At 44.7% G+C, this 24,044-nt stretch overlaps 2 protein-coding genes across 3 annotated transcripts in view; one reads left to right on the forward strand and one right to left on the reverse strand.

Annotated features, from left to right (window-relative positions):
• Nucleotides 1-24,044, reverse strand: part of LOC111869684 (reversion-inducing cysteine-rich protein with Kazal motifs) — a 286,372-nt gene that overhangs the window by 22,407 nt on the left and 239,921 nt on the right. For both annotated transcript variants that reach the window (XM_033753512.1, XM_023861376.2), the window contains 2 exons: nucleotides 20,174-20,257; nucleotides 3,039-3,075 (listed from right to left, as the gene is read on the reverse strand). In XM_033753512.1, the coding sequence (XP_033609403.1) occupies nucleotides 3,039-3,075; nucleotides 20,174-20,257 (121 nt within the window). The remainder of the gene's footprint in view (nucleotides 1-3,038; nucleotides 3,076-20,173; nucleotides 20,258-24,044) is intronic.
• On the forward strand, nucleotides 125-6,416 carry LOC111869685. Its single transcript, XM_023861377.2, has 2 exons — nucleotides 125-293; nucleotides 5,876-6,416. Exons 1-2 carry the CDS (start codon nucleotides 266-268, stop codon nucleotides 6,298-6,300), a joined length of 453 nt encoding a protein of 150 aa, XP_023717145.1. The 5' UTR covers nucleotides 125-265; the 3' UTR covers nucleotides 6,301-6,416.

Below are 24,044 nucleotides of genomic sequence, written 5' to 3' on the forward strand. Positions count from 1 at the left end.
TTTGAAGGACGCAAAGGTTTTATTGACCGGCTGCTGCAAAATAAAAATAAACATCTGTGCAATAAAAGAGCAAGGAATTACCGAGCAGAAACTTGAACACATACGGGCTTAGTTATAGCGCGTATCAAGATGATGATAGCCGGCGATCTTATGAAGTGTCGTATTTTAAAAAGACTTGACCATGAAAACGGCAACACACCCAGACTGAAGGAAAGTCGCGACGCTTCTTCACATCAGGGGACTAAAATATCTTGAAGATATTCTCATGATTCTTCAGCCGCCAAGCGATCCAAGTAAGTAAACTGTGTTGTTGCCTGAGTCAGTAACTGAACAAAATGAATGTTGTCTCGAAACTTATTTTTATTTCGCAGATTAACTATTAGCTTCTCGTGAAGGACTATTAACTCTTGAGACAGCAGCATCGTCATCTTAATTCTTCATGATCCTGTCTCCGCATTTCGCGAAAGGATGTAATGTTGAAACATGAACAGAAGAACACAGGAGACAGAAAAAAAGGGAATTTTATTCTGTTTTCTATTGCAGTTTTACTCGGTTTAATTGTGGATATACAGCCTTTATGTTTTAAGGAACTAAATGCATTTATAACCCGGAAAGTAATAAAATTTGGAGACAGAATCATTATTAGGTAACATGCCGTGGAGGCCCATAGGTTTGTGAGACGTCGAGACTCCCACATTTTGTAGACAATCGGCTCACAGATGGCGGTGATGTCAGTCTTACGCGCTGGCCGCCCTTAACTCCCAGGAAATGCCTGGTAGTCATTTCCGTTAGAGCCTGAGTCGACCCCAGGGCCATAGTAAGGCTTCATTTCATAAATTACAAAAATGCAGTGGTCTCGTCGGGAATCGAACCTGCCATCTTCCGGCTTGTAGCACAGTGCCTCAACCAACTATGCTACGCGTACCCCTAAGAACTAAGACAACTAAATGAAAACTGCAGTCATCTTATGAAATAAATACACTGTGGAATTGCATGTTACCGTTCACTTGACACTATTTTATTTTTCGTCTGGTTTCTACAAATACACTTTAAGATAAAACGTGTGTGCGCGCGCACCAACTTTAGCGGATAGAGAGTGTCGCGTGGTCAGCACAACGAATCCCCACGGCCGTTAATTTCGGTGTTCTGGACCGGAGCCGCTATTTCCTTGAAATCGCTCCTCAATTATCCTCACAAGGCTGAGTGGAGCCCGTTCCAGACCCACTGCTTCTCAGAAATATCTGGTAACGCCGGGAATCGAAACCGGACCTCTGGATCTGTAGCCAGGAACTCTGACCACTAGACCACAGAGGCGGTCGTACTAACTTCGCCGACAGACGGCGGTCGCTCGGTCGGTATAGTTCGCTTGCGGACTAAAACCATGGAGTTTGTTGTTTGTGTGTGTATGTATGTATATAATTGTAGCGGCCTCCGTAGTCTAGGGGTAATGTTCCCACCTCATGACTCAAGGTATGCGGGTTCAAACCCGGCGGAGGTCGTGGAATTTTTAAGGGCGGAAAAATTCAGGGAACAAGTCCTCCGGTCCCGTGTCGTAGATTTACGGCACGTAAAAGATCCTCATGNTGGAAGGCCGGGATGCAATCTTCAACAGAAGTAAGAGATTTTTCTCTTCATGACAACGTTCAGAACGGCTCAGGAGCCCACTCAGCCTCTTGCCCTATGAGTACCGCATTCTCTTTCCCTGGGGGTAAAGCGGCCAATGCGTGAAGCTGACCACACATCTCCATCTACTGCAGAGGTCAAGTATGGCGAAGCTATACCTCCACTCCTCCATACGGCTTCAGAGCGTGGTATTTAATTAGTTAAGCACGCGTATAACTTTACCTTATATAGGAACATAATAAATTAACACAAAGTTCTAACTAGATAATTCTCATGGGAAAGAAAATTAAGCTCTCCGGTGGCGCTGTCATTTATTTTACAGTATACACAAAATTTGTTATTTTTCAGTCGCCATACAACAACACTTCATGATAGGACTGCTATATTAAATATAATTTTAAATGCATGGCCTTCAGTTGTAAGCGAACACGAAGTTGAATTGCTGCTTAAACACACGGCATAACACCTGTTTCGTTCTAATAACGTGCCTATATGACAAGTCTTAGGATATTCCTGACTTCAAAGCGAAGAACCACTTTTAAGGATGTCATGTGACGCCTTGGAACTTTAGTTCAAGATCCAAACACGACAAGAAGCGCGCTGTTCCTTCCTTTGGAAAGCATCGTCCATATAATCTTGTTATTTTAATGGTGATCGCATCAAATAAACAAGCAACATTGCAAGGTCGTGCAGCCAGCATGCAATATGTTTCGGGTTTTATTATTACAGTCGTAACTACAGTGGCATTTGATGCTGCCACCGCTCAGACAACACTGTCCATCACGCAACTGCCATCTAGCGGGCCTACACTGAATTAATTGTCATTGTTTTCGCGACGGGTGTCTGTCAAGTATAATTAAGTCTAATGTCGCTATAAATCGACTTTCGGGTCTTAGCAGCGTCGCCTGTTCTAAAACCCTTTCAAACGGGCCGCGCCATTGCTCAAGCGGTTAGTCGCTTCCCACCGCGGCGGCCCGGGTTCGATCCCGGGTCTGGTCAAGTGGGATTTGTGGTGGACAAAGTGGCGATGGGGTAGGTTTTCTCCGAGTACTTCGGTTTCCCCTGCCAATCTTCATTCCACCAATTGCTCCACAATCACCCTCACCTATCATCTGGGGTTGGTACAGTAGGCCAGAAGTGACCGCAGTACAAGGAACTTAGTCCCACCCCACTAGAAATAAAAAAACCTTTCAAAATGTCAGCAACTGCAATGTCCAAGAACAAGCTTTTGTGATAACTGTGCAGAACTTTTTGTTATTATATTCGATGCAGCTGCTTTGGTATTTCCGTCCGTTAAAATATTTCAAACCCAAAATCCAGTCAAATTTAAAACTAACATAACCTATATTTTGGTAACGATATTTCGTGGGGATCGCGCATAACACATGTATTACCGTGCAATTTCTCATACTCACCCTCTAGCGTCTCATTCATGCATTGCCAGAAAGACACCTGAAACAAAAGGACATCATTAGTGATCCACCCCGAAATATTCTGAAGATGGGATAAGGCAGGGCACAGGAAGCACTGAGGTACAGCTACGTGCAGTCTTATCTTCGGAATGACATACATTTGAGTCATAATTTCACGCTTGGGCCACCTTTATCACCATAGATGGAACGCTGTGTGGGTTCTCGAACCAACCTGTTGGAGAAGAGACAGTTAAATGCTCTCAGAGGAATGAATCCTTGATGGTTCAGTCAGTAGTCAGTCAATCTACCGATTGAGCAGTCGAAGCCCGAAACAGGAAGAGGAAGTATATTGTAGTAAATATGGGTTATTTCAATCGACTGTTAACTTGTGCCGAAAGGTAAAGCTGTCCTCTAGCTTCTGCACAAATAGCTTTCCCACTGATCTGAGTCCTTCTTGAGAAGCCACTACTCGCTCGGGTACTCAGAAGAGTTTCCCAGCATCTTATGATATCCGAAGGTTCATTGCCGTGTTCACAAGAGCCCTCCACTGGTCCCTATCCGGAGTCAGATGAATCCATTCCATTCTCTATATTATCCTCCCACCTACGTTTAGGTCTTCCTAGTGGTCTCCTTCCTTCTTGCTTTCCCACCAAAGCCTTATATGAATTCGTCTTCTCCCCAAGCGTGCTACATGCTCTACCCACTGCATTCTCCTTGCATAATTCATCTTAATGAATTTACTAGTAAAGAAATTTTTATAGCTTTTGTACTTAATTTCATTAAATGTAGCAACAAATTAAGCGTACAGCTGCCAGTATGTGGTTCATAATTCGAGATTTTGGAAGTTATTACAGGTCCTAAGGATTGCAACCAATAGGCATCAACGTTAATTCTTTAGTACAATCCACACTGCTTAACAACCCCTTGGTACTTGGCATTACGAGCCACCAGACCGTGATTCAACTAAACCGGAACATGTAGCTAGAATAGTTCGAAATAAACCAACCCTGAAAATAGAGGTAGCATGTTCCTGCAAATCCAACAGTGTCGTAACCCAGAAAACCACTTGTTTGTTAGACAGCAAATTTACACACATTGATACGAAACATAGTGAGTACATCCGTGATGCGAAAGTCACGTGTGTGCGACTCTTCGTTTGATCCCAGAAGGATGGACGAGCAAGAATCCCACAGATTTACAACGCTATTTGTGGTGTCCAGTACATCCGCTGTACGTATCGCGGTACTGGTCTGCACCCCTGCAAACAATGATGATGCCCAATCCAATTAGCACGGAGCTGCTGTCCTATCAGTCATCTGCCTAGCACGGTACGATCGACAGAGCTGTCTTAGTTAACGAGCTGTGACATCAAGCATTGCAGCCGGTCGCACGCTGCGTTAGGGGACTGGACGTGGGCTGGACGACGGCACCAAGGACTGACAGGTTCTAGGATCCCATTCAATGGGTGCACCTCGGCCACTTCCCATGACAGTAATGTGGACGCAGCGTGAAGCTGAGGACTTCTCTCCATCCCCAGTACCAGGGATAACAATGAAATTTCGTGGCTTGAGGACAACACTGTTTAACATTTGGCTATTCGTTGATCCGCTAGATTGCGTCCGGTTTTCACTTCTCTGGATTTCGCAGCTTTTTCTTTTTTGCATGGGGAGACTGTCAGCCTTGCGTCAAACCCCAACCTGGAGGACCAGGTGGGTCCCTGTATTTGCGTTCCCCAGTGACAGCGTGGAGAAGAGGAATGCTTATATAGGATACTGATGGGAAAGCAACTGGGAAGACCAAGGCGTAGGTGGGTGGACAATTTTAAAATGGATCTTAGAGAGATAGGATGGGATGGTATAGATTGGGTTGATCTGGCTCAGGATGGGGACTAGTGGAGGGCTCTTGTGAATACAGTAATGTACCTTTATGTTCCATAAAATGCTGGGAAATTCTTGAGTAGTTGCAGATTTGGCTTCTCCTCAAGAAGGGCTCAGCTCCATGAGTGAGTGAGTGACAGGAGGGCCCAGATATACCCTCCGGCACCGGGTCCCCCTTTCGCCGCCTTCTACGACTTGGGTGGCTACGATGTGGGGACTGTAACCTGCCTCCACACGGAGATGATTGATTCGTTCTTAGGTCAATTAGGAACGCTCTCTCAACCGCAGACACCATAACGTAGAACGAAACAGAAAGATGATCACAAGCGGTGAGCGGGTAAAGATGGAAGGAGACGGTCACTGTCTATTTGAAAGCATGATCGCGACAATCGTTCGGACAGACAGCGGAACCCCACGGATAACGTCAGTCGGAATACTGGGGTTTGGAAGAGATGCCCCCCTAACACTTCAGGAGAGTCAGTGCTCGCTCACTTACCCAGAGCAAACAGCAGTCCGTCTGCAGGCTACAGCAATCTGAACTGCCTCAACCAACGTACGATATTATACTCTGATGAGCATTTTGAATTTTGGTTGCTATCTTCTGTGGAATTTTCAAGCGCTAGACCGCCTCTGTGGTCTAGTGGTCTAGTGGTCAGAGTTCCTGGTTACAGATCCAGAGGTCCGAGTTCGATTCCCGACGCTACCAGATTTTCTGAGAAATGGTGGGCCTGGAACGCGGTCCACTCAGCCTCGTGGGGATAACCGAGGAGCTATTTCAAGGAAATAGCGACTCCGGCCTAGAAAACAGAGATCCGTTGCGCTGACAACGCGACACCCTCTATCAGCTAAACTTGGCACTAACTTCACCGAAAAGCAGCGGTGGCTCGGTCGGTATAGTTCGCTTGCGGACTACAGGCCACGGAGTTTAACTCAATAACAAAATATACTTAATTCTTATTACAGAACTTGGCAACTTCCCCGAGCCATCATCACTTTGTATGCCGGTACGCCTATCATCACAAGAAGTACCCGTGACAACAGTGCATCTACTCTCGCCCTACACAACCACTCTTGTGAACACATTACTACTGCTCCTGGAACACTGCACTGAAACTGCCATCATAACCCGTGAGTGTAACATATGCAGATGGCTTCGTGCGTCGGCGCGTCATCATGCAGGGCCAGCGAGGTACAGCCAGCATCCATTTGCAGATGGCAAAAGAGCGTTCAAACACGTGTCTAGTACAAAACTGAAACACGTGAAAGTTCATATTATAGTGTTCTGGGCTGTGACATCAAGCAGGACACCAACACATTTCGGAGGGCCATACTGCTTCCAGCTTCAGGGCAGAAAGGTCTGCTCCGCCGAAACATTGATAGAAGAGTAAGGCATAGCTCAGGGGGTTAGTCGTCATTTCCCACGGCGGCGACCAGGATTCGAGCCCGGGTCAGGTCATGTGGGATTTGTGTGGGCAAAATGCCAATGGGGCAGGTTTTCTCCGAGTACTTCGGTTTCCCCTGCCACTTCGCATTCCACCGATTGCTCCACAATTATCATCATCTAGGGCTGGTCTCTTGAGCTTGCCCGGATTCGAAATCCGATCCCTCGGCCGTCCAACCCGTAGCCAGTCGCTATACCGACTGAGCTATCCCGGATCACTGTACAAGATACATCGTTACTCAGCCACGTTCTCGCGTATTAATACATTTGTTTTTCGTATTTTGCTGTAAACTTTTTTCATTATTTCGTCTATTTTACCGCGTTTCGAGGAGGGAGACTGCAGCCACATCAATGTACTTTCCTTTGTTTCCAACTTGGGGCTGTGTTATTTCCGTCGCTTCAAGTGAATGTTTTATTGCTTCTTAAGAGGCTAAACATCACTTAAAAAAGGCGATGCAGTAGATGGGCTCATTTGATAACCGTGACAATTATGAAGCTTTGCTGTCAGCAGGCTTACGCTCAGCGGGCCTCCTTCATGCTGCAGACTGAAGTAGGGGCTTATCGTTTCACTTCTGACATTTCGATCGAAGGAATGCTAAAAACTCAACAGGGCCTCATGAAATTTGTTTAGGGTCCACATCGTCATCAAGACCGGCTCTGGGGCTCACCCAGCCTCCTATCCCATGGGTAACAGGGACTATTTCCCTGGAAGTAAAGCGGCTGGAGCGTACGGTGAACTGCATGTACCAGTAAAATGTAAAAATTATTTTTTTTTTAATTCGCTTAGTGGGGGCTGGAGTCCAACTGGGTCCATTCGGTACGGCGGTCACTGACTGGCCTATTGTACCTACCCCAGATGATTATGATGGAGAATTTGGTGGAATGAAGAAACCAAAGTACTCGGAGATAACCCGCCGCAGCGTGACTTTGTCCACCACAAATCCCACTTGACCAGACCCGGGATCGAACCTGGGCAGCCTCGGTGGGACGCCAGCGACTAACCGCTTGAGCTATGGCGCGGCCCTCAGGTAAAAGTTACTTACATTAATGTTAATCATAACATGTTTCGACCCCTACTGGGTCATCATCAGGGTTGTATACTTAGAATATATCTATATTTTCCTTCATATTTGACCATACGATTATGTGATTACGTAGTGAACCTCTGGTTTGTTCTTCGGCTCTAAGCTGTATTGGTATAAAATTAAATTAAATTGAAGTGAAGTTAACTGAAAATTAATTTAACATTAATTCACATTAAAGTTAAAACAGTACTACACCCTAATGTGCATGGGTTCGTTTAGAATGACACACAAAAGGATACAACACGTAAAGAATGTTCATACCAGGAGCCCATGCCTAACTGCAGCGGTGTGTGTGGCTCCTGATAAGATTGTTGTGGGAAGCTTCCACGGAGGGTGCTCCCATACTATTTGCACATCCTCACATATCTGGAGATATTGACGGTTCTTTTGAACGTGTAGATAATGTCGTAAAGTGCAAAATCAGAAAATATACTGCTTTAAGTAGAGTGCGGGTTAGTAAAGCATCAGCTGTTACCTCCACCTTACCCACTACCTCCTTGCGCACTACACGACACAGAACTCCCACGAAATTTCTCCAAGCCCGAACTGCCGACAAGAACTCCCTCATGTACTATATCTCCCATATTTTGAATCCTGATATATCTGACGTTCCCTGTGTCCTCTGTTATTTCTGTCCGTGAAATGACGTCACCAGACTGGTCCGTGTCCCACAGTTTATAAAACTGTCAGCAACACATATGTGACGCCTCACACACTTTGATCTCCGGTCCCTATTTGTACGGACGTGCTAGGGTTCTCTCTCTCCACATCTCAATAGCGGAAGGGAGTAAGCCTATGTAAATACATTCTAAAAAAAATACCTTTGTGGAATATAAAACAAGCGCGTTATATGCCTATGAGCCTATTGCTGAAAAATATAATATCCTCGTATACGACATTACGTTACCGTCCCTTCGTAGCTGTTAGCCTTTTATGGCTCAACTAATTACAGATAATTAATGACAGGGACATTTCTGTAAATCTCAGAAGACATAAAACTTTGTCCAAAGGACAAAGTCCTTCTTGAAGCTCTAATAATTAACCGGCCGCTGAAGATTTTCCCAGCCTTTTATAGTATGCAAAGGTTCATCACCGTATTCACAAAGGCCTCTCCTTCTCCTTCCTCGTGGTTTCCAATTCGTCGTCAGACATCCTCATTCCAATCTAAGCTATAGGCTTATTTCCTGGGCAGTTCACAAACTGTAACGTAAAGAAGATAAAAATTTCCCTATGCTTAATTAATTGATCCCGAAGCCACTGAGACATATGGAGGACTGTGTGCGTATAACGCCACTACTCTGAACCTCGGCACTATATGCAGGTCAGTGGTCAGCTTCACACCACTGCCGCTTTACATCCACTGAAGTCTCCGGTACCCAATGGAGAAGAGGCTGGGTGGGCCCCAGAGGCGGTCTGCACGCTGTGGAGAGAGAACAATCTCTTGCCCCTGCCGGGAATCGAACATCAATTCCTAGGCCATCAAGCCTACAGCGCGTCGGTATACCGACTGAGATACCGCTGAACACATTAAGGAGCAACAAGACAACTAGGATGTGTTCTTTTGTTCAACGGAGAGGAGCGTTTAGGGACCTGAAGTGTCGACATGACATCCGTCTAAATATCCATAAGGGCTCATCTTCTATTTCTTCTTTACTGGCGCTACAACCCTGTGTGGGTCTTATTATTATTATTATTATTAGAGGGGGTGGGTTTCACCATGCACTTAGACCAGTTATTGGTCCATTGTGCGTCCCCCTTTAATTTCTACTGTCGCCATACCCCACCGGTACTGGTGCGTGTTATCAGCCCCGTTCAGCCAACGAGGTCGGCCCTCGGTACCTGATATTTCCCGCATCTACCAGAGGCATTGGAAACTACTTGGGCGGGAAATGTGTTGCCTAATTTTGCTCAGAGGTCTCCCTAGAGACATGAGTATCTTTTACGTGCCGTAAATCTACGGCACGGGACCCACGGCTTAAAGTCCCTCCCGGAGGACTTGTTCCCTGAATTCTTTCGCCCTTAAAAAATTCCACGACCTCCGCGGGGTTTGAACCCGCGTACCTTGAGTCATGAGGTGGGAACGTTACGCCTAGACTACGGAGGCCGCTTGTGTGGTTTCGTAACAGTAAACTGTTCCGGGTTGAGGTCGTTAGCCACGCGCCAAAACCCCTACCCGGAGGACCAGGGACTGCATTTAAACTGGCACCTACTCTTTGCCCTGTCTGATATGGATGGCCCTACCAGGAGCTTAAGCTGCCGTCAACATAGCTCTCCGAGTCACCGGGTCTCGCAAACCTGCTCTCCACGGTATATAAAGCGGTAGTCCTCGCGGAGGACCTCTGTTAAGTTCACTGGCACTGCACAATCTCAGGCTTCACTTGCTCCTGTTCTGTGTGTCGACACTCAGTACTGGTAGCTACGATACAAGCTTAGATGACCAAGGTGACGGACGCTATGTCCACCACATCTGCTTCTCGGTCAGCAAACGGAGGCCTTCTGCAGACACGGAGTCGCCACGGTTGGGTTGCGTCTTGTGCCGGTCACCTGTCAGCCAAAATACGACAGAATGACATAGCCTGCCATCAACAGAACCGTGTGAATGATTTATTACAATTTCATGATACACAGTGATTGCGCAATCACGGTGACTCGAACACTGCTGTTTCGTGCGTAAAAGGTCTATGTCAGGAAGAAACGTAAAGCTGACTGTCGGTTTGTTTCATCCATTATTAACTACGCTAAATAAATAATATTAGCACCATTATTGTTTGGGGTTCTTACAGCGGTGGTTGTGAAGACTTTTATCTTCTGGGATAAAACGCCGTGCAGTCCGTTAAAAGTCTGCCACTTGCTTTCACGTTGGTTTCTTGCTCGGCTTATTCTTCTACCCTAAGTATGGAGGCAACATGTTTCTCCGAAACGTCGGTTGACTACACGGCGTTATATCCCAGGAGACATAACTCTTTAATGTTAGCACTGGTTGCAGTTTGTGTATATATGCCTATATGTTAAAACTGGTTACTTTACTGCTGCGGAAGTTACCATGCCATACAGTGACGAGGCTACAGATACTAAGCACTCTACAGATCGAACTACGCTGAACTGAAACCTATCAAGCGGTCGCTCGATGCGAGAACTCAAAATAATTTGGTAATATTTTGAAAATTTCCATGGAAGATGTAAGAAAACCAAACGGCAAATGAAGCATAAACGTTCTCACGACAGCTGTGTATCTTTGTTAACAGTTAGCTTGTAAAATTTCTTTGTTTATTCTTCTCTTTCTGTGTCGTGTCTCGATTATTACTATATTAACGTTATTAATAAATCATAAAGGGTTCTGACGATGGCGTATGACACTCGGAGTTATTGGGTTTTTGGACTCTGTCCAATGCTTGAGGTTAGCTCTTTCTAAGGGACCCGACAGATTAGATGCCTACCCCCCACCTGAGGACCGAAACAGATCCAGGTTCCTAAACGTCGTGTTCTCTAAAATTACTGGGTGTTTGGACTTTGACCATTGTCCGGTATTCTAGAAACTAGAAAACACAGCGTTTCGGAAACTGGATCTGTTTCCGTTCTCAGGTAAGGGGGGAAGACATTTATGCTGTTGGGTCGCTTAGAAACATCTAACCTCTATCACTGGAAATTTTTAGATTTTTGGACGCTATCTAGGCACCCAAAAGAGGTGTTTTCCTCCTCACTTGAGGATGAAAACAGATCCATTTACAGACACGTCGTGTTTTCTAGTTTCTAGAATACCGGACGATGGACAAAGTCCAAAACTCCAGTAATTCTGATTATTGCACACCATTGTCAGAACCCTCTCGAATCTAGCTGTTCTCTCTGCTTCTTCAGAATGCCAGACGATGGGCAAAGTTCAAAAACCCAGCAATTCTGGTTACTGACTGATCACTGTCATTTATAGATTAGAGTGTGGTTAGGTAGACGGCACCCCCAAAATCTGTACCCCATCAGCTGTGATACCTCAATAAGGGGACTCGAGAGGGTGATGCTTACCTTTCGAGTTTGCCTACATATACACGTAATGTTCCGAATTTTGCCTCCATCACTGTTATCGCCTTTAAGCAATGTGATATAGGCATAAATAGCATCTTCAAAACTGACTTTTCTTCTTCCTGGATATACAATATTCCATAACTCCAGCCTCCGCGAGAGAAACGTATCACTAAAGCTTAAATTGAAAGCTGTATTACTAAAAAAAACTCGTTTTATTTTCCATTATAGGAAACTGTTACAGAAAACTTTGCATCCCTCGCTGGAGATCCCAACCGACACCCCATTTCATATGCATAGCGTCTCCGCGAGTGCGTGTTTTATAGACATTTATGATCTCGCTTTATGCAGGGTGCGTGTGGCCGCACAGTGCAGTGTCTGCGAGAGTGCCTATTGGTGGCGGCGAAATGGGAAACTCGTGCGATTTCAGAAAAACGTCTTGTGTTCCATATTTGTTGCGAAGCGACGGTGATTGGTATCCTGGCGATGTTGCATCGGTTGAGACTGAGGGCAAACAAACACTGATAATGCAATTCAAATTAGGCGCATTTCATGCTATTTACTCGTCTAAAATCTCACACTAACAAAGAGTGGCGTGGAGATGAGGCCTGCCATAGCTCAAGCTGATAGTAGCCGGCTTCCTACAGCGGCGGGCCAGGTTCGAGGCCTGGTCAGTCTCTGTAGGATTTGTGAACAAAGTGGCAATTGGGCAGGTTTTCTCCGAGTACTTCGGCTTCCCCTGCCAATTCTAGTTCCATAGACTGCTCAACAGTCATCATCCATCGTCCGGGGCTGGTACAATAGGCCGATTACTGGCCGACATACCTAGTGAACACAGTCTCACCACACCCCAAGGAACTAAGACAAAAAGAGGGAACTGTATAGCACACTTGTCCGGCTGACGGTGAATGGTATATCAGTAAGAGACATAAGTAAACCTCAGGTATTATATGCCAAACAGGCTGTCTACCATCAGCGGCTCCAGAGGCACAATGAAGTTCATTTCTATTCCAGAATCTACATGAATTTAAATATACGGATGACCTCATTAACATCTAGCAACTAAGTAATTGAGATCAAAGCCTACCGCCGCCTTTCGATTTTCGCTGTTATCAACGTTGGCAGTAACTGTGTCGTACCAAAAATTGACACACAGACTAACATCTACAATTTCTAGCGCTCTTTTCTCCGCATTTAGAGTGGGCTACCCAACGCCTGGGGGCACGCTGTAGCGTAGTTGGTTCAGGCACTATGCTACAATCCGGAAGGTCGCGGTTTCGAGTTCCGATAAGGTCATTGGATTTTTCAATTGACGTGATCCTTCCAGCCGCACTATGGCCCTGGTGTCGACTCAGCCTCTAACAGGAATGAGTACCAGGAATATTCTTGTTGGTAAAGGGCGGCCGGCGCGTAAGGCTGACAACCTTACCGCCATCTATGAGCCGATTGTCTAGAAAATGTGGGAACCTCAACATCTCACAACCCTACGGGCCTCCACGGCCTGTTAAGGCACGTCCACATTACTCGTGCTCGTGCTCGTCGGGAAACTCGTCTGGCTTTTACTTGTGCTCGTAAATCTTCGTCCACACTACTTCAGTTGCTCGCCAGGCTTCGGCGCGTGAGGATCCGTATATTTACTCGTAGTGTGTACTACACTTTGAATGCTTTGAATGCAGAGGGGTAATTTTCCCAATCCCATCTGCCCAACCGATTCTCTGTTTCTACATGCGCCAATTCATCTATCCATATACACGTCCAGTTCTTATTCGTCTTCCCCTTATTTTTCTTCCTCGTGACATCCACAACCGCAGCGGCGGCTCCCTCTAACATGGGACAGCCTTCCGTGTCAGGGTTTGATTTATCGCATTTGCAGTTTACATCCGGTGAAGCCCTATAATTTCATAATTAAAATATCAACTGTGTATTTGGTTCTGTTTACCGTCCACCATGCAGCAATGTCAAGATTTAAAATTAAATCCTTTTAAAATTCGTCACTGCACTATATTTCGGCCTACTCGGCCACCATCAGATGGAATGGAATTCGGGAAAGAGCCGTGCCTTTCGCGCTACTGCGACCCCGCTACGAGGTACTGCTTGTAGAACGAGGCCTACTGTGATGTGGATCATGCAGTTGGTATCACTGCAAGTTTTCGTGAGATCACATCTGCAGTTCCTCGTTCTTTTATGACACAAACCATGTGACTTGCTTCCTTCTGGCGGTACATCAAAGCAAACAATCGTATCCCAAGCAAACGTGGCCCTCGTAGAAATAGCCAAAATACTGGCTGAGACAATAGAATGCTCAGGGCAACAATCAATTCTATGGGCCATGACGGTGAGATTACTGTTCTGTACAGCCTGACAACATGTAGGAAGAGAGGGGAATTCCCGCAAGAGAAGGACAACATGAATGTGTTATGAGATATTAGCCTCAACTTCAAGAACAAGAAAAAATGGTCGATTGTCTCCTCTGGATTCCTCTACTGGAAGGAAAGACGGTATGTTCCCTCTCCAGAGCTGGGGGGAGGATAACTTGAGAGAGGGGGTAATGGCTGTTAAGCATCCCTCAGCACTTCATCAGAAGGGTCTCAAAAACACTACCACACCAGATGCTTCAGCCGTTGTCACAGAAGAAGGAACATTAGATATACGGACTGGGAAACATAACAACAGTTGGTTCCGACTGTGTGTAGTACAAGCTCTCAGGCCAGAGCAGTCAACATAAAGTAACAGCTGGTGCATGGCCGACCCACAGTACGTGAATTGTTCTTTACACCTTTCAAAATGTATATTGGAACATTCTCTGACGGGCTTTTAATCTGTTCTCTGCGTCACGTAGCTTTCTTATCAAATTGCAACTATAAAAAATAAACTGAACTTTTCTTGTAAGATTTGAGGTTCACGGCCTTGACCATGAAGAACGCCGTCTTCTTGGATGTGGCACCGTGTAGATCTTGTGTGAACCGACGTTTCGGAGGAACATATAGCCCCGTATTCAGGACGGATATATGTATGTTCCTACGAAACGTCGGTTCACATAAGATCTACGCGGCGCCACATCCAAGAAGACGGAATTATTAATGAACTTTTCTTATCGGTTGCCATACAAGTGATCCAAAAGTGATATTAGATTATCAAATACCCGTTCACAGCCGTAGAATATTACTTTCACAACGGACGGTGAAAAAGAGTTTAGAAGAAAAACAGATTACTACGGCTCGCTCTGACGTCTTATGGTGGTCCAATAAAGGATGGTACAGAGGTGGAAAAGGTAAATTCTTGGCGAATTTTGTTAGGAAAGATAATATTAAAATTGATCTTTTTGTGGATATCAAATGGCATGGACTGCCCTGTGCAGGGATAATATGTTAGTGATGCTGGGGTTACGAATTCTAAGCTCATTCCCGAAATTTAACGTTATCTTAATTTGAATTAATATAACAATTTCGATTTGTTCTTATTCCCAAGCAGGTCTTCGTGAAATATATCACGTTTGTAACTGATTTATTACCTAGGTCTATTCTTGTGTTCTTGGGGCTGCATATGAACACGTACGTAAGCTTCTTCTGTGTTTTAATTTTCGGGGAAAAAATGCTGTTGGCTTCTAACACACTGTGCGTTCTTTACGGCATGTATCTCTGCTCACAAATTAACATCATCAGCACGGTGGGATGAGAATTTGCGGAACAGAATTACGCCCGTTCCTTCCCAGTCTGAAGACACATGCAACTTGCTAGCGCGATGTATAAGCAGCAGGCTGTAACTTGCACCAGATATTTTAGCGAATCTGATATACACGTAACATAAAACCCAAATACACTCAGCCACGGTTCGCTTCGAACATTCTGATGCATTAAGTTAAGGCTAACTTACAGGCGTTGCCATCAGAGAACTGCAGACATGGGACGGTATATTTAGGCTTCCATTCCTTTGTGTACAAAGCAGATTATAAGGCTACACAGGTATCGACCTCAGATCCATTAACATTCACACAAACTGTGAGCTCTGCTGTAACCCAATTTCAACAGAATATGGTTTGGCTTGAGGGTGCAGTTGGTATGACACTATACAGCTGATTATCCGGTAATATGTAATTTCGAGGTCTGCCACCACGATAGAGGTACAACTTAACATGAGCCAGCAGAATGCAATGCTTATAAACGCAGATCACTGTATTCAGAAGGGTTTAAAGATTACGCGTATATTTAAACTTACAGATCTGCATGAATGTCATCGTGACCTTATTCCAAGATGCTCAAATCTGTATAGGTTAACTGCTTAGTTGATCCATGCCATGACTCAGGCGGTTAGACATCGGCTTCCCACTGCGACGGCCCGGGTTCGATCCCAGGATCAGGTCATATGGGATTTCTTGTGGACAAAGTGGCACTGGAGCAGGTTCTCTCCGAGCACTTCGATTTCCCCTGCCAATTCTCATTCCACTGACTCCTCCAAAATCATCAAGATCACTTATCATAGGAGGTTGGTACGACAGGCCAAATAGTGGTCGAAGCACCATGTTGACTCAGTCTCACCCCACCCGAAGGAATTAAAAATTAAATTTAAAATTAAGTGCTCACCTCGTTCTATCTCAATATAACTCTCCCGTGCTATGTACGAAATATATCTCTTCAAAACAACGAATCTTACAGTAAGTATTTACTTTGAGCTTGACAAAACACGCAAAAGTAATATATACGAATACGCCGTCTGTCAGCAAAGGTTTTGTGGCTTCTAGGTTCTGCAATTAAAGTTAAAGTATAAGTGCCAATATGAGAAAGACAGGAATTCATATGTCCTAAGTCAGATCAATGCATGAACTGTACTGCCGACTGCTTTCCCTCGAAAGCCACTCAAACCCAGCGTTTACCGTAAGGTCCGCCATATTCTTAAGTTCTGCTCGAACTCTGTTCGCATTCTTCTTACTCTCATTTATAAAAAGTATGTCCTGACGGAAACTCCGTGGTTTTAGTCCGCAAGCGAACTATACCCACCGAGCGACCGCCGCTTGTCGGCGAAGTTAGTGCCAAGTTTAGCGGATAGAGGGTGCCGCGTGGTCAGCGCAACGAATCCCCACGGACTTTAATTTCCGTTTTCTAGACCGGACATAAAGAAATATAAAATGAGAAAAGGACTTGTATCTTCTGTGTTCACTCAGTTCCCTTGTCGTAGAAAAATTCTCCTGACATTCACACATCGGCCGTGACGATAGCCTGATGAATCCGTCACAAGGAAGAATCTTGAATTGCACCATCTCAACCAAGGCAGTAAAGGTGTAACCGGCGGAGAAACCACGAACTCCCTGCGCCATTAACCTCACAAGGTCTTTAACTGTCATGAGCTAATGACTGCTTTAATACACGTTCCTGGAGCAGAAAAATGGGTTCTCAGAACATGAACCAGCGATATCTTACTAGTTCAGTGAGTCGTCGATCTATTGAGAGAAATGTTTAATTCAGAAACAGTAAATCCTGCATCCATTTCGTATGAAACCATAGAAAAGGTACAATCCCAGTATAAGGACTCTTACCTATAAAGGACAGCTCAAAATAACGTACACATATTTAGTATGTGCATGACAGCAGAATTCTGAAAAAAAAAAAACACTAGGAAGACCTAGATGTAGGTGGGAGGACAATGTTAAAATGGATCTTAGAGAGATATGACGAGGCGGTATGGACTGGATTTATCTGGTTGAGGATAGGGAATAGTGGGGGGCTCTTGTGAACACGGTAACGAACCTTCGGGTTCCATAAAATATGGGGAAATTCTTGAGCAGGTGAGAGACTGGTGGCTTCTCAAGAAGGGCTCAGCTCTACAGAGTTAGTTAGTTCAGAGCGGAATTAGAACTCGAGACCCCAGTATCGCGATCTACCCTGAGCAAGGCTAAGCAACAGCAGTGGGTAGACCCGGTACTTAAGGACGACAGATTATGTCAGGGCAAAAACACGCTCCGGGTTATAATTTTAATTTTAAAAGAAAATTGCAACCAGGATGGTGTTCGAAATGAAAAACCGCGGAACCTCCTGATGTTCTGGCAATAGCTGTGTGCAGAATACTCCTCGCGCTTCCGCAGTGCCACTTGCAGAGCCGTCGGCTATAATTTCAGGAGCTCTGCGGGCTATTGGACAACGCGGCCCTCAACCTCTGGCGTAAAGGGTTACAGCAAGCAGCCATAACGTTCCCCTGTCACGTGAGGCATAGAACCTGCTCCTCGGCTGGGCTGATGGTTGTCACAGCCGTTGGACAACGTCCAAATCTTCCACCAAGAAACAGTAAACTCTGGAGAGAGGACACTGACTCTGGCGACCTCTTGTGCAACTCCCGGGCGGGTGGAATTTACACGACTCTTACATTCACAACATAAATTGTGTTGTTCATTCTGTTCTCGGGCTGTTACACCTTGCGGTTATGGGAGATGTTACCGACGTTTCGGAAGTACATCTTCCAAAAACCACATGGTTTAACAACCCACGAGCAGGACGAACATAAATAATCACCATGAAAGCCCGAAATCAGTAACTAATTTTGCTGTATAATAGGCCGATGCAATGCGCAAGAAAAAACGATAGTTTTTACAATCGGAGTATTAAGACTTTCACGTTGGTTTGCGGATATTTGTTTCTTCTTCAAAGTAAAAGTCTATCTTGAAAATTTACAGTTGCTCAACTGGTCAAGAAATTTCCAGCTTTTATACAATCTGAAGGTTCCAAATCATAAATCCCCGTCATCTGGCTTGTCCTCAGCCAGTCCAGTCCATATCCTCACAGATTATTTCTCTAAGACCCCTTTTAATATTATCCTTCAAGTTAATGCGTAAGTAACCCTAGCAGTTCTTCTCTATTTTGAACCTGAAAAATAAACAGGACGGTTTTTAGATAAAGACAAGAAGACGGATAATGTCCAAAAACATAATCTCTGAATTTAGAACCAATATGTTACATGCATTTCTCTCCTCTATTATTTTATGAGGGAAGACAGCATTATGCTACCATTAAATCCATGCGCGCGTGCGCGTGTACCTCTTAATAATATTTAAACCAATGAACGGGGTTGCATGAAATTTTTCTTCAGACTATGAAACTAATAGTTCACGAATTGTATTTATGGATGATAGGCCCGGATTAATACAGGGTTTGCAATTACACGTTCAGGTAATATATTTGGGAAAGCATTAATAGCGCGTTCATTTCTGAAAAATTTATGTTATACAAGCAAGCATTAGTGGTGAAGGGAACATACTTGTTACCGGCACTGCTGGTTCGTAAGTCTAAGCATACGTTACAAATAGTTGGTGGGACTTCTTACAGGACACTGTCACCTTAAAGGACACCTCTTCAAACTGGGACTAAGTGATAGTCCAACTTGTGAGAGGTGTCAAGAAGAAAATGAAACAGCGACACACATATCCTGTGTGAATGTGAGGCCTTAGCTTATTTAAGATTACGTCGCTTGGGTCAATACTTTATGGAACCAAGTGACTATTTCGACGTCCCCACATACAAAATCCTGCCCTTCATTCGAAGCGCAGGATTGCTGATGGGATAATCAAAAGGGGAAGCACAATAGATCATTGTGGTCGGAGTGCAAGGGCCGAGAAGGCCCACCCCTTATTTATAAATTCATTCATTCATAAGTTACAAACGCTACTTCATATTCATTAATTTTTCAAGCTCCCTCCCCAAAATTAAACTCGAGTACATTATAAGTGAAACTTCCAGATTCAGGTAAAAAATCACTCAGAAGCCAACCTAAGAGGACCCCCAAACCATAATACATCTCACAAAGCACAACAGAAGCAGCATTACAGCATTCATGTCTTCTAGCAATATGGAAATTAAATGTGACACAAAACTCCACAAACATGGGACCAGAAGCAAAAGAAGTCCTTAACTGCTGTTAACAAACTGGTGGTTGTGTTAACATGAAACTAGACAACTATAAACATTCCAAAATGTTGGGGTATGGCGACAGCTACTTGTAGTTCCTGTATTTAACGGCATATTCATAATGGGGCAACAAAATGGAGAGGCAGGTTACTTAGAGATAAGAATTGTAATGAGTCAAACGTTTGACTAGATTCATCGTTGAAGGCATTAACTACTACACACACAAGAGAAGTAAATCTTACAGAACTTAATGAGCACATTTCAGTTATGCTCATAACCAGGGACTCCGATTTTTTTTCTTCCTGTGGCGCTACAGCCCCAATTTTGGGCCTAGGCCTACCTCCATGAAACTCTCCGTTTCACTTCGGTTTACTAGATCTTACACATACGGTACGACTCCTTGGGCGAGTGATCAGCTCGTCGCAAGGCCTCTACCTGTAGACAAACACACAAAAACGCACACAAACATCCATGCCCTGAATGGGATTCGAACCCACGATCCCGGCTTCCGAACGAGCGAAGATAGTGCATGCCTTAGACCGCTCGGCTACCGTGACCGGCAGGGACTCCGATTAGCCTATCACAATTCCATCATAACGTCTATTACTAGAAAAAATACAAAATACAGGTTTCAAGAAGCAGTACTAAATAAGCAGTTTACAAGAAAATGGCGGAAGCTGAAGATAGAGACACTTGCTGGCAGATCCACCTACCGGCAGAATTACTATTGCAGCCAGCACGTGCTAGGCTCCGTCAGGACAATGTGTTGCCATTGTATCACGCAGCACCATAATGATTTTGTTGTATAGACAGGTATTCTGATAGTACTTACCAACTGAGGAGAGCAAAAATTCTGGACATTCTGAAGCCTCTTCTCACGAACTCTGGTATCTGCAGCAATTGTAACTAGAGGCATCTGTAAACGAGGAAAAATTCAAGACTGCAATTATTATTATTATGAAAAATTTGCAGTTATTACTAAACGAGGAATCTGTGTCAGATGTTTACAGACAAAACAAGCAAAGGTCTACAGAGTGGAGTCTGACGAGAATCTGAGAGAAGCAGTAAAATGATTTCAGTTGGCTGCACTGTACCTCTATCTCGGAATCTGTTGCCATAAATCCTACCCGATATAGGTTACACTCTCTCCTGGAAAACGCATTAATTCTTATTCCTTTGAGCCTCTTCTTTATCCACATCGTTTTCTTTGAACACAGATGGTAACTACAAAAGGATAAATAAGTCAACAACTTCAATTTTTTATCTCTATACAGGAGTTTCTATACTGTCCATAAAAGACAGCCTATACCGACCTCTGTGCTTTGAGGCAATATTTTCACATATGTAATCACACATTTTCTGTCGTTGAAGAAAGGAGTCTTTTGGGATTTGGCACCGTGTATAAGTGGTGTTAACCGACGTTTCGGAGGAACGTATCGCCTCCATCTTCAGGGTAGAAGAAAATATAAGAATTCTGCAAGCAGAAGTCTGCTTTTACCGGTTCTCACGGTCTCTTCGCTTGCAGAATTCTTATATTTTCTTCTACCCTGAAGATGGAGGCGATACGTTCCTCCGAAACGTCGGTTAACACCACTTATACACGGTGCCAAATCCCAAAAGACTGCTTTCTTCATAGTCACCGCCGTGAAAGCCTCAAATCTTACATTTTCTGTCGTTGTTTAAAGTCTCATATTTTTATACTTTAATAGGAGAATCTGCGCCGTGTTCAGAGAACTGTTTCACGGGTTCAATAACCTTAGCCCTCAAATACTTATGCAGATTTTTTCTTTTAGAAAGTTACTTTGAATAGAAAACCTTGTCGTCACATTTCAAGTCAGCATCATGACTTTACTGCAAAACCATGTAATTTTTTAAACAGATTTAACAACTCCTCTGCCGTGCTGTAGTTTTTGAAACTAGTGGAATGTGGCCGGTACGTGCAATGACAGTAACCCGGGGTATTTTGAACAAAATTTTGACAAATTATCTACAGGCTCATTAGTTTCCTATATAATTCTGAAAGTGTCGGTAAAGCGACGGGCTACGGGCTGTACGGCAAGGGTTCAATTTAAAAACAAAACAAACAAAAAACTCCGTAGTTTTTGTCCGCAAGCGAACTATACCGACCGAGCGACCGCCGCTTGTCGGCGAAGTTAATGGCGTGGGGATTCGTTGCGCTGACCAAGGGACACCCTCTACCCGCTGAAGTTGGGTTCAATTTCAGGAAAAAGTAACATTTTTCTCTTCTTCATAGCACAGACCGGTTCTGAGGCCCACCGAGCCTCCTGTCCAATGGGTACCGGGGCCCGATTTCCCCGGGGATACTGCGGCAGGGACGTGAAGCTGACCACTCACCTCCATCTAGTGCCGAGGTCAAGAGTGGTGGAGCTATACCTCCACTCTCCCATATAGCTTCATGGCATAGAGCTAATTAAGCACGGGGACAACTTTATATATTTTAAGTTCTTGTATGCTCACCTTGTACTATTCTTCCATCTACTCTTAGGACTCTTTTCTTTATGGTTTAGGACGAAGACTTCTTGTACATCGATGTATGCTACACGTCCCGCCCATGTTACTCACCTTGATTTCATCATCCACAACAGAGTATGCAACATTTTTCATACTCTGCTCCTTTAGAACATATTGCTTTCTCCGTGCCGTATCTCATCTTACTTGAATCTCTGTATACTGTGACCTGCTGCCTGATAGCCGGACTACAGGACATCCATCGCTGCGCAACGGACAATGAGAACGTATGCTACCTAGGAAACTACCTACGCAACAGAGACAAAACTCTTGAATTCACGCGGCAACGGATATGCCAGCTAACAGAGAAGCTGGACCTTTCGACAAGTTGGCCTCTATCCCGAGTGAGGTAGGATATAAGCGAAAACAGTTCAGAGGACCACGTCAGAACCCCGTGTGGAGGCGGGGTCGAATACCTCCACCGTGACCCTGCGAGTCGTAGGTGGCGACGAAAAGGAAAGTCTCAGACCTGAGACAGTAAAATATGGTCGCGAGTCCCAACAGACTCGGACCCGAGAAAGACTGCGCTGGCAAGAACCAGCAGCATATACAAATGACAGACCTGTCCTCTCGTCAGAGAGGGCGCCCTACAAAAACAAGACCGTAACTGTCAAACAGTAATAAATATCTGGTCATGAGCCCCAGATAGGGCTTGACACCAAGACTTACTGACTGACTGACCGTCAGTCGCAATGTGACTTTGACTCTGACTAGGACCAAGTTAGTTCGTATCCGACGAGAACTAAGAACAGTTCAGATCCGACAAAGAAGTAGAGAAGAATGAAGAGCCAAGACGCTCCACCGAGATTAGCGGTGAAGCGGACACGTCTGAAGGCCTTATTAAAGTCGTTGTGATCGTGAGTGTAAAATTAATTGTCCAATAAACGTCTTCGTCCAATCCGAGACCCACGGTAAATTTCTTGTCGCGTTACCTAGGAAACATGCCACAATACACTCTTATGCCTGTTTAGTGTAAATGAGAACTGGATCACAAAACATGCACTCTTACGGATAAAGACGGCTAAACACGTCATAACTCTAAGAACTACATCAACCGGCGCCTGTCACTCTGTAACCGAGAGAAGGCAGTTGCTAAACAGCTCACATCAATCAGGTTCAGTGTAAACAGAGAAATGGGACAATACTGAAGAGATACAAGAGTCTGGGTAAACACTGGACAGCATGGATATGGGGCGGGCTCCATGAGTTACTCTTCCTCGTCGTGTTGTGTTAATTAACATCGCGACACATGTGTTTGACAAACCGGTCAGTGACTGTGAAACATCGGATTTGTGTCGGCTCGGCAGTGAATTGCTCGGTCATTTTTTTACTTCCAACTCCACAAATACAACCGTTTAAAGCGATTTTGTGGCTGTGTTCAATATTAACAGTAGCTGAAAGCTATTCGGAATGAAAATTGAAGTAAGTGTTTTATATTGTCTGGAAAATCCTTGATTTTAGCGAGTGCGTTCTGAATACAGGTAAACATATATCATTTCCAACGAAGATTATGGAAGAACTTCGTTCTAACACTGCAACGCGTCAGTTAACTAACTTATTTAATCCGTTCCTCTTATACCTTACGGTGTTGAGGTTCCCCCCCCCCATTAGTTCACAGACGGCAGGACTCCTTGGACGAGTGATCAGCTCGTCGCAAGGCCTCTACCTACACGCAGGACAACAAAAACACAGAGTAAACACATACACATACCAAACATTCATGCCTTGTGTGGGAATCGAACCCATGATCCCGGCTTCCGAACGAGCAAAGACAGTACAGGCCTCAGACCGCTCGGCCACCGTGACCGGCCAGTTAACCGACAAAAACAAAAAAAAAAACTCCATGGTCTGTAGTCCGCAAGCGAACGATACTGACCGAGCGACCGCCGCTTGTCGGCGAAGTTAGTGCCAACTTTAGCGGATAGAGGGTGTCGCGTGGTCAGCGCAACGGATCCCCACGACCGTTAATCTCAGTTTTCTAGACCGAAGCCGCTATTTCTTTGAAGTAGCTCCTCAATTATCCTCACGAGGCTGAGTGGACCCCGTTCCAGACCCACTACTTCTCAGAAAAATTCAGTGAACAAGTCCTCCAGGAGGGACTTTAAGCCGTGGATCCCGTGTCGTAGCTTTACGGCAAGTAAAAAAACCTCATATCACCAAAGGAGGTCACTGAG

Source organism: Cryptotermes secundus, unplaced genomic scaffold (assembly GCF_002891405.2).
Source record: "Cryptotermes secundus unplaced genomic scaffold, Csec_1.0 scaffold1072, whole genome shotgun sequence".
Classification (NCBI taxonomy): domain Eukaryota; kingdom Metazoa; phylum Arthropoda; class Insecta; order Blattodea; family Kalotermitidae; genus Cryptotermes; species Cryptotermes secundus.